The following is a 12079-nucleotide window of genomic DNA, read 5'->3' on the forward strand; positions in this document are numbered from 1 at the left end:
TCTTGTAGCCATGAACTAGCTCACCTTACAGCTAACAGCCAAAACATTAGCACTAATGGAGGAACGGAGTAAGTGGAAATGAGGTTCATCAGACCATATAATTTTGTTTCTCACAGTCAAAGAGCCCATTGAGTGCTTTTCTTTTTTCTCTCTTTCTTTTTTTCACATAGGCTTTCATGTGTCATGCACTGAGGAGAGGCTTGCACCTTATCATTCTGCCATAAAACTCAGATGATGCAGTGATGGTTGTCCTTCTGCAAGTTTCTCCCATCTCTCCACACATGATCTGTGGAGCGCAACCAGTGGGACCATCAGGATCTTGGACATCTTTCTTACCCCTCTCCTCATTTTTGCTCTAATATACATTCTCAGACGATAGACCTGTATAGACAGGTGTGTGTCTTTTCAAAGTATGTCAAATCAATTTGCTTTGCCACAGATTTACTCCAGTAAAGATGTAAAAGCATTTCAATGATTATCCTGAGAAACTTAACACTTTACTTACTTCAGCATTTGCTAATGATTAGTGAAGTCAGAAAGTAAATGAATAAATGAATAAAGTAACTTTGACTAGAGTCATATTCATGCATGAATGAATGAAAAAATAAAGAGTTAAATTAAGGAAGACTTACTTTCAACATAAGAAAATAAAGAATTATATTACACAATAAAGAGTTATATTGCCCAAAGATTCAGAGTGTTGTACTAGGATTCAGAGTAGGAAAAGAAAGTGTATTACACTAAGACTGACATTCAAAGTGAAGAATATACTGTATATGAGGTCAGTGCATATTGAAGTTCATAATGTTTATGGCTCTATAAGAAACTGTCCTTAAATCTCCTAGTCCTTGTTTTAATGCACCGGTAGCATCTGCGTGATGGGAACAGCTGAAACAAGTGAAAACCAGGGTGTGTTGTGTCTTTTACTTATTGTAGGCTCAAGAGTTATACAGTCTAGATCATTCATGTGACAGAAGGGGACTGCCAATGAGCCTCTCTGCAGTGTTACTGATCCTTTGTCATTAATTCTGTCATTAATTGCTCACCGTCATGCCGTTCCAAACCTGTAAGACATTTGTTCATCTTCGGAACACAAATTAAGATGTTTTTGATGAAATCCTCGAGCTCTCTGAACCTCCATAGACAGCAAGGGTACTACCACGATCAAGGCACAGAAACATAGTAAGGGCATTGTTAAAATGGTGTCATCAGTGGTTCAAGGGCATTGTTAAAATGTGACATCAGTGGTTGTAATTTTATGTAAACATGAACTGAATGTAAACAAGTAAAACTAGAACTGTTTTCAAAACAAATTATTTTTTACTAAATTAAGTAAAAAACTAAATGAAGGAAAAGACAAGATGGCGCCGCTGAGTTTGGACGCCGTCCAGGTCGCTCCGGTAAGATTGTGTTTTTATTTTACTTACTTTTACTTTCTCTTTTTACACATCTCTCGTCTGATCACCTACAACAAAGAAACACTTTTGGACATTGAAAACCGCTACACTAACCTGTTCCAGGACACTTTAGCCACGAATCCAGCATGGCCTCTGGAGATTCTTCGGAACGCGGAGATAAACAATAACCCCCCGAGGCGACGGATCAAGAAACACTGCGGGAAACGCGCTGGGATTCGAGATAGACTCAGGAAAAGGGCTCACAGTCCTCCTCTTCCGAGCATTCTGCTCGCTAATGTCCAATCCTTGGAGAATAAGATGGACGATCTTAGAGCCAGAATTAGTTTCCAACGGGACATAAGGGACTGTAAGTTCCTTTGTTTGTCAGAAACATGGCTTTCGTCCTCGGTCCCGGACACTGCTGTAATGCCGAGTGATAACTCTGTTTTTCGGATGGACAGAACAGCAGAGGCCGGTAAATCCAGGGGTGAAGAAGTGTGTTTCATGATTAACAAGAAATGGTGTGATCCCAGGAATATCTCCATTCTGTCACGTTCCTGCTCGCCTCATCTGGAACATCTTTCCATTACTTGCCGCCCATTTTATCTGCCCCGGGAGTTTTCATCGATCATTGTTACTGCTGTGTACATTCCACCACAGGCAGACACCGGCTTGGCTTTGTCTAAGCTTCACGATGTGCTCAGTGGCTACATTAACAAACATCCTGACGCTGCCTTTATCATCGCAGGAGACTTTAACAAAGCTAACCTCAGGCAGGTCATGCCGAACTTTCATCAACATGTATCCTGTCCAACTAGAGGACCAAATACACTAGATCACTGCTACACTCAGTTCAAGAATGCCTACAAAGCCCGCTCACTACCAGCTTTTGGCAAATCGGACCATGCCGCCATTTTCCTCACACCGGAATATAAGCAAAGGCTCGTTCAGGAACCTCCGGTGCAGAGAGTAGTGACGCGCTGGTCCGCCCACTCAGAAGCTATGTTACAGTCGGCTCTTGATGACGTCGACTGGGACATGTTCCAGGCGAGTTCTTCTGACGTCAGCGAGTTCACGGATGTAGCATTAAGCTTTGTAAACACGCTAACCGAGCAAGCTACAGAAACAATAACGATAAGGACATTCTCCAATCAGAAACCGTGGGTGGACAGAACAATCCGTGCTGCGGTTAACACACGCACTGCCGCTTACAATGAGGCTCTTCTGACCAGGAATATGAGCGAGTACAAAGCATCGTGCTATGCTCTCCGATGCGCAGTAAGAGCCACCAAACACCGATACAGAGAGATAATTGAGTCTCATTTCCAGCTCAATCACTCTCGATAGATGTAGCAGGGACTGAGGACCAGGACTCAGGACCAGCAGCAGGCAGAGCAGCGATGATCCTGTTATCACCATGTCGGAGGATGAGGTTCGGAGGGCGCTAAAGAAAGTGAACGTCAGGAAAGCAGCCGAACCTGATGGGATAATCGGCCGTGTCCTGAGGTCCTGCACTGATCAGCTCGCTGGTTTGTTCACTTCTATCTTTAATGAGTCCCTTGCTACCTCTGTGGTTCCCACCTCATTTAAAAAATCTGTCATTATCCCTGTGCCAAAGAACAATAAACCCTCCTGCCTGAATGATTATCGCCCAGTTGCCCTCACATCAATAGTCATGAAGGTTTTTGAGAGACTTGTAAAGAGCCACATTTGCTCCTCCATACCTGATACTTTGGACCCTCTTCAGTTTGCCTATCGCCCAAACAGATCTACGGACGATGCCATCTCTCACGTCCTCCACTCTTCCCTCACACACATGGACAGTAACAATTGGGAATTATGTAAGGCTGCTATTCATTGACTATAGCTCAGCTTTCAATACTATAGTCCCCATCAAGCTGGCTTCTAAACTCACAGACCTCGGCCTAAACTCCTCACTCTGTGACTGGATTCAAGACTTCCTCACCGGCAGACCTCAAGTGGTGAAAGTAGCCAGTTCACCTCAAACTCCATCACCCTGAACGTAGGAGCCCCACAGGGCTGTGTCCTGAGTCCCCTGCTCTACTCTCTCTACACGCATGACTGCGTGTCCTCTCACATCTCCACATCTATTATCAAATTCGCTGATGATTTGCTCCAACAGTGATGAGACCGCATACTTGGATGAGGTAGAGAGACTCACATCATGGTGCCAGGACAACTGTCTCTCTCTGAATGTGAGCAAAACTAAAGAGCTGATCATGGACTTTAGGAAGAGACAGCAGCGGCCCTACACTCCTCTTATGATCAGAGGGTGAGTAGCTTCAAGTACCTTGTGTAAACATCTCCGAGAACCTGACTTGGACTACACACATCCAAACACAGGTTAAGAAAGCCAGGCAAAGACTGTACCACCTGCAACAGCTGAGGAAATTCAGGGTCTCACCAGCAATCCTGAAAACTTTCTATTCAGGGACCATAGAAAGTGTATTGACTCAGTGCATCTCAGTGTGGTATGGAAACAGCTCCAATCAGGACTGCAAAGCACTACAGAGAGTTGTGCGCTTAGCTGAGCGCATCTCAGGGTCTGCTCTCCCCTCTCTGCAGGACATCTACCTCAAATGCTGTCAAAATCATCAAGGACTCAAATCACCCTGGTAACCGTCTATTCACTTTGCTTCCATCTGGTAAGCGCTTCCGTAGCCTGATGGCAAAAACTGAGAGACTTAGAAGGAGCTTCTTCCCCCAGGCCATCAGGCTCCTAAACTCTAACTCTGTGTCATAACATCACTTGACTCCATGTAAATATCACCATATCAATAAGCTATTCATAATTTTTTCTACCTCATATTGCTGCTATTTAAATACCCTGTACAACTTTTTTGCACATTCTTTTGCACATTCCTCTTATATTACTATTTATGTCAACAACATACTGACCTGCACATTTATATTTATATATTTTTTTATCTTTTATTTTATTTTATTCTTTTATTTTTTTCTACTTATAATACTTTTTTCTTAATATTTGTATTCTATACAATTGCACTGTCCTTGGAGCGGACCTGATTTACATTTCACTGCTGGTTATACTCCGTATAATTGTGTGTTTTTTTTTTGACAATTTTTTTTTTTTTAATTGCCAACGGGTTCTTCCAAATTCTCTTTTTAAAAAGTTTTACTTATCACATTAGAGGTTCTTTGCCAAAAAACAAGCTTATCCAATTTGTCTGGTTTCAGACAGGAGCGATGATTCGATACAACATTACTACTAGTGGTACACGCTCTCTCTGATGCAGAGCTTGTTATTTGTATGCACAGATATGTCACAGTTTGCATAGCCTAGGGAAGTTTATTTTGTGGAACTTCCACCATTTCAGTGGATCTTCTCCATGGTCTACACATGGCATGTAAATATGCATTGTATTCAGCAGCCAGTGCTTCTCTAAATGTTACCACAAAATCAAATGTGGTTGACAATGATGCTCTTGGTGTGTATGTAGTTTCCTTGAAGAACCTGGCTTTAGCAGCAGGTGGATTTTCCACATCCAGGCTATCCATTCCACAACCTTGGGTCTAGGAAAGTGGTCAAGTTTGTTTGTTGATGAGTTAGCTTAGAATTTTTGATTTCAGTGATTTGGTCAGGTCAGCGTCCTCTTTGTCTTAAGCCAGCACTGAGGTGTTTAGAAGATGTAGAGCAGGCTTCACTCAAGACATGCTCACATAACGTTCACCTGATAGGGCATCCGTGAAGTCCTGCAGTGGGCTTAGTGCCTTGTTTACAGATTCCAAGACCTCCAGGTCCTGCTATGAAGGGAGTAGGTGTCGCACTTTGTGGTCTGTAGAGAGAACCTTGGACAAAGCATTTTGCTGCTGCAGGACTGTTGCTATCATTTCCTGAGTGGAACCCCATCATGTTGAGCACTTTGTCACCATGGTATGCTCTGCAATGTTGAGCTCATTTGTGCTTCCCTCAAGGCCACTCTTTTCTTCCAACTATGAGAGAAGTGGCCCACAATCGTCCTGCATATCCCAGTATCCCTAATGCATTGTGCATTATCTTTTAGAGCATTTTCTGTGAGTGATGAGACGGTGTAAAAAAAGACAAAATATTTACAGTACTTATTACAGTGGCATTGTCAAACATTTAATATTCACATTCTGATTACATGCCCAATTCCATACAAATAGCATAAAACAGTAATACAAAAATGACAACAAACACACACACACACACACAGTTAATATTTATATCAAATAATGACATCCCTCGGCCTAATGAATGATATTGCAGTAGTAGGCAAATAGCTATAGCAGATTTGTTCTTTACACACATCCATCTCTTACAGAGTTATGTTGAATGATAATCATTAACCCAAAATGAAATAGGCCACTCCTAGTATCTTCTGTGGCACACACAATTTTACATTGTATTTACAATTATTTTATTAATAAATCAAGGGTAAAACTGCCCAAACCCTGTAGTTAATTACTCTTAAATGTACAGTGTTATACAATATTTGCTGTAGCCTAATAAACAAAGGATTTCAACAAAAGATGAAATCAATTTAACTTACCAATGGTCAAATGAAGTCTATGCCCAAAACACTGGAACCTAGTCCACCGATTAAGCTCCACCGCTTTGACAATGTTAGTGTCATTGTCTGTTGTGATAGCGACCTGATGCTCCTCACAAAGGTCTCACACAGCCAGTGACTCTCTCAAGCCCAAGGCTATGTTCTCCTCAGTGTGGTCATTGGGGAAATAGGATGTTTGCAGGCAGTGGCTTTTTGGTTTTTCACCTTTCATGATTTTATGTCTGTATTCAATGGTTTTTGTATTGTTGTAATTGTTCTGTTATGTACATTCTATCAGTTGTGTATGTTTAGTTTTGTTTAGTTAGTCTGCCAACAGCACTGCCATGTGAGACTCATGCTCTTGCAGTGACAGCAGCATGACCCAGGCAAGCAATGCACACTTTGAAGTTTTTAGAAGCACAGATACCTATTATAATGATCATTTTCCGCAACGATTACATGTCTCATAATGTCAACCAGTCTGTTTTGGGAAAAGGTGCACTTCATAGTCTAAAACGTCAAATTATAATTTTGATGCTGGCTGGATTGATGGTGACTGGACTCATATGAAATAGTTTCTTGACAAGTACTATAACCATATATTAGCAAAGCATTTACTTTTATGCTGACAAAAGATAGCCTATTTACTTGATATGTAGAGCATAATCTACGACGTTGTGATAAGTTATAATTAGTTATTTTTACATATGTAGTATTATTACACAGTTGCACAGTTATTGTTAACTGAACCCTTAAAATGAGCAAACCTAATTTAGCCAATTTGATTCAAACTTGATCATTATATTTTTGAATTTAATAAACCAGTTAATTTACGTTACCACGGTTAACATTTTTATTTTCATTGTACATTTTTTATTGGTGCAAAGTGGTTTTAAGTGGAAAAACAATATTTTAATTTCACCAAATCAACTTGACTTTACATCAACAAACATAATTTTAATGGGTTAGATCAAGGCCATTGGTGAGGAGAGTAAAAATGAAAGACATCTTCATTCAGATTTGCACATAAAAAGCACATTTATTAATAGGATTTCAACTTGGACATCTGCACTGAGTTAATGTTCAATATTTGTCATGCAACAACAAACTAAGCCTACTCTCAAACATTATTCGTTGCTTATATACTGTTTCACATAGCTACTATTCTTACAAAAAACTATTTACTTAAGTAACTAAGACCTACCTCAAGGTAATGCCAAAATATTTTTGTACTTTGTTTGGGAGATATAAACTGTAAAAAAAAGAAAAAAAAATAGTAAACTCTTTAAAATGAACTGAAAAATTAATCCGAGCTATTTTTAGCAGTGTAACTACATGACTGAGATTTGTCGGCAACCAGCGACACCTGCAGGTCAACTGCGGAACTGTTGGATTGGACTCCTCCGGAATTATTTTGCAGACGTACTGTCGTGTAACGTTTGTTTATGACCGTGTGTAACACGTTGGAAGGACTTCTCATGAACAAATGGGGTGTTAAAAAGATATCCATAATGTTATCTAGAATCTGCATGTCATCTAATGAGTCTCGATGGTGAAAAGAAAGCAGAGGAGAGTTTTGCGCTATGTGGAGAAGGGGAGTCTGATTAAATTAAAGTCGTACCTTCGTAAACACAAGGACCTGGAGCTGAATTTCACCCAGGGGAGGAAGCACAGAAGCCCCTTACACATCGTCTGTTCACACGGGGATGATGCAATTCTCAGACTGCTGCTGAAACATGGAGCAAATCCTCTTCAAACCGACCGAAATGGAGACACACCGCTACATCTGGCCGCAAAAAGAGCCCTCAAACATGGAAAAAGAGGTATGAGACCCTGTAATATCAACAAACTCTTTCTCTGATTAAACTGTTTTAATGCTGTTCACCTTATTCATCGCAGCTTATGATGACCTGGTGGTGCCATTACGAAAAAACTGTCCTGAAGCCATGGATGTTTCCAATAAAGCAGGAGTGACTCCTCTTGACCTGCTCCAGTGGATGAAGCCTGAGCAGGTGCTGTGAAAATAGAGATCTCTCTAAACCATTAAACTTCAGTTTCAACAGATCGTGCTGTCATTTATAGCTATGCACCTTGAAGTTAATAATATGTTTCATGTTAATTTAACTGAAACAGGGGAACATCAAAAATGAATCCTCGCGTGTTGATCCAGAGAAACAATGGAGAGAGAAGCTGTTGGGTGAATGTCAGGATGAGTTTTCTGAGACATTCGGACAGTATGATGGTAAGCTTGAACATCCTGCACTATAACAGCTGGTTATTCCATGCAATAGAGTCTGTTGTAAAATAATACGTAGATGGGTCAGGTAAAGAAAATCTTGTTTAACACGTGACAAGTTCTTAGAAATGTACTCTATGTATTTGTGTTGATTTAAAAAAAATTAAAAAATGTTAAAAGATAACAATAATTTTTTTAATAAAAGTTTTGATTTCTAAAAATGTTATGTGGTGTAACCATCAAGTATAAAATACATATTTTCCTTAGACCTTGAATACGCGAGTGTACATGATCTTTATCGTTTAGGTTTTTTAGTTTTTAGGAATTGATTTTTAAACAAATGTTATGAATTACTATTAATAATATTATTGTTTGTAATTATTCATTCATTAAGTTACCAGATATATTCACCGCTTGACATTTACAACCTGCTGAAATGAACTGAACATGACTTTAATTTTGTGGAAAGAAGACTTTCAAATATTCATAAGCAGTTTTAATATTTTTTCTAAGAAATACTAATAAACGATTTTGCCAAAGTACTAAAATTATTCCTTTTGATATAATTTTTTTCCATTATACTTCTTAACCCTGATAATTTTGATTTCATTGCCTCCTAAATATATAAGATTATGAATAACTCTTTATATGAAATATATTTTATTAAAATCTATGATATAATTTAATACAGAAATTAAAGATAAAAAGCTCATCATAGACGAGACGTATTTAAGTCAATGTTTGTATAAATTGCATTATTGCATTTTAAATATTTAAGTTAATTAGTTAATTACTTGTTAATAATAATTATTATTATTTTAAATGGGTGGCTTTGATCATTATGTATTCAGACCCTTCTGCAAAGCCAGCCAATCAGATTCAAGCTTGCCAGATCAATAAAGTGAGCAATATGCATCAGACAGTCAGTGAATGGACTGGTCCACAGGTGTACGGTCCAAAGCTGAGGCTACAGTATATTGAATGAATATGTCCTGTTTGCTCCAGATGACTTTTTATGGAATGATAAAGACGACGAAGACTTCGGAGACTGGGCAGAACGGATCAGACGGGAGTATTTTGCCAATCAACGGGCCAAAGAACAGAGGGAAACAGCTTCTTCGGGTCAGAAAAGGTCGAAGCGGCGGAAGGAGACAGAGGAAGATGAGAGGAGTCAGAGGGAGCTGAGAGCCAGGCTGGAGCGGGAGCATGAGGAGTACCTGCAGCGTGCAGCTCGTAAGGAGGAAGAGACACGGCAGGGGAGGAAGAAGCGCTATGAGGAGCGATGTGCCGCCACGTTTCACTGCTCCTCGAGCAAAGCATCTGAAGGCCTTCTGGGATACGACGACATCCCTTGGCCCGCTCCTCGTGGCTCGCTGGAGGAAATGGTGGGCATTATGTTGCACGGTGCTGATCGATCTGATTTGACTGCTTTTCGGAAGGTGCTCCGTCGCCAGCAGGCCCTCTGGCACCCGGACAAGTTTTTCCAGCGCTGTGGAGGCCGTCTGCTGGAGTCTGATAGGCAGAGGATCCTCGACACCGTCACTGGCCTCTCACAGGAGCTCAACAGACTCGCACAAAACCTCCGATGACGTAGACATCTCTGACCTGAGCACCTCACTAAATAGCTTTCAATAGTTTTATTTCAAGTTGGTATGTAATTGACACTTTTGAAAAGTCAAATAAAAAAGTCAAACTTCCGTCTTAGTTTAATGACATAGTTGGTTTATTGAAAGAAGAGGAACAATATTCTCTGCAGTAATTTATTACTTGAACAATAGTTTTTAGAATATCATGCCTGATGATATAAAACAAAATCCTCAATCCTTATGTTTTCCCAAAATGTTTTTATTACAGAAAAAAAACTGATCAATATTCATCTCTAGATTTTTATAAATTTAGGGCTGCCATTAATGATGGCATTAATGACTTTCTCCCTATTTGTTTATTTATTTGGATTAGTCAATTAACGACTATCTAGTATTTTCTTATTAACCCTTTAGTTAACTTACCAATAAGTAATAACCATAACTTTTGGCATTTACTATTTTGACATTTTATTCAAACATTTTCAGCCATTAAAGGGATAGTTCACCCAAAAATGAAAGTTCTGTCATTAATGACTCACCCTCATGTCGTTCCAAACCTGTAAGACCTTTGTTCACCTTCAGAACACAGATTAAGATATTTTAGATGAATTCCGAGAGCTCTCTGACCTTCCCATAGACAGCAATGTAATTACCATGATCAAGGTCCAGAAATGTAGTAAGGACATCGGTAAAATAATCTATGTGACATCAGTGGTTCAACCGTAATTTTACGAAGCTATGAGAACTTTTTGTTTGCAAAGAAAATAAAAATAATGACTTTATTTAACAATTTGTCTCCTCCACATCATCCTGGCACCATATTGGAGAGTATCCACTGAACGAAAACAACGTATCTACGTGATGCAGCGGACACAGAACAGCATACGTTGTTTACATTCAGTGGATACTCTACAAAATTACATCGCTGTCTATGGGAGGGTCAGAGAGCTCTCGGAATTCATCTAAAATATCTTAATTTGTGTTCCGAAGTTCTTACGGGTTTGGAATGACATGAGGGAGAGTAATTAATGACACAATATACATTTTTGGGTGAACTATCCCTTTAAAATACTTAGCTTACAAATAAACTTTCCCCACATAAAAAAATAAAGTACCAACAATGGCTGGTTCCTTTGATAATTATAAATTAACTTGTATTATTTATTAAGTATTTCAGGTACATGCCAATTTTTTAAGGAAACTGTAAGCTATGCAGGTTACCCTCTCATTTGATACATTATGAAAAAAAATTGAGATTGTTCAAATTTGAAGGGTATACTCTAAATTTGCATATATTTTTTTACATGTAAATATTATACATGTATGTAAAAAATATATATATTATACATATTTTTTTTTTTTTTTAGATGGGGGTATCCAAATTTACCTCAAATCAGACATCACTGCTCTGTCGGCAATACATAAATCAGAGGTTTTGCTCTCTTTTTGTTTGAACTTTTATACTTATGCATGCATATTATCAACATATTACAGATAATAATTATCAGATAGCTGATGTTCTACTTCTACTAGTATTTCTATTTACTACTAATGTCTCTATTTCTACTTCTTTATGCTTTGTGTATCTTTTTTGAGCATCTGCATGGACCCATGCTCCACTTAATGATAGCTTCCCAACCTGTTTTGTAAGCTGAACTACTATGCTAGATTTTAAGTAAACGCCTTTATAAAATATTAATTCTATTGTTATTTTTTTGTTTTCTTATTAAGTGATGTGAAGTGATTAGGGCTGGGCCCCATTCATCAGTCCTGTCAGGCATTTTGCATATATTGCATAAAGAAAGATTACTTTTGGATGCACTTTTTCATGACAGTGTTTTCTGAATATCTGCATTTGCTTCGAAAAGAACATTTACTTGGCTGGAAACTAAGAAAGTAAGTCAATTTGTGGTGCACTATATAAATATACAATGACGTGGAGGCTAGTGGGTTATATGACGTCAGTGTCACATCAGGACGATTACAATCTCATTGAGTCTGCTATAACTTGCTCTGCTGAAAGCATTATATTTCACGGAGTTGTTTTTTATTATTTGAGAACCGTTAACAAAGTCATGTTTTGCCCTATAAATCTTTTCATTTTCAGGCATTTAAACAAAGGACAGGCAGATGGCCTGCCTCTGGTCTAGAAGAATACTGCACAGAATATATTAAATGATGATGTGGTTGCCAGATTGCAGAAAAACTCTTACCATACAAACTTCTTTAGTAAGCAATACATTTAGAGTTTAGGATATATTGTTGTTATATTTTTGTTTTACCAACTCAATTTAATAGCAATTG

General features: G+C 38.7%; 1 protein-coding gene across 1 annotated transcript; it reads left to right on the forward strand.

The window, feature by feature from the left end:
• Positions 1-7348: 7348 nt before the first annotated feature.
• Positions 7349-9886, forward strand: LOC306865504 (NF-kappa-B inhibitor-like protein 1). The gene is made up of 4 exons (XM_079410136.1): positions 7349-7776; positions 7853-7965; positions 8087-8195; positions 9195-9886. The coding sequence occupies exons 1-4, from the start codon at positions 7503-7505 to the stop codon at positions 9776-9778; spliced, it is 1080 nt and encodes a 359-aa protein (XP_079266262.1). The 5' UTR covers positions 7349-7502; the 3' UTR covers positions 9779-9886.
• The last annotated feature ends 2193 nt before the right edge of the window (positions 9887-12079 follow it).

Source organism: Barbus barbus (genome assembly GCF_936440315.1).
Source record: "Barbus barbus genome assembly, chromosome: 47".
Classification (NCBI taxonomy): domain Eukaryota; kingdom Metazoa; phylum Chordata; class Actinopteri; order Cypriniformes; family Cyprinidae; genus Barbus; species Barbus barbus.

Coding starts and splice junctions, on each gene's coding strand:
- LOC306865504 (XM_079410136.1), top strand. CDS start 7,503: ATGGTGAAAAGAAAGCAGAGGAGAGTTTTGCGCTATGTGGAGAAGGGG. Junction 7,966..8,086: donor AGTGGATGAAGCCTGAGCAG/GTGCTGTGAAAA, acceptor TAACTGAAACAG/GGGAACATCAAAAATGAATC. Junction 8,196..9,194: donor GACATTCGGACAGTATGATG/GTAAGCTTGAAC, acceptor TGTTTGCTCCAG/ATGACTTTTTATGGAATGAT.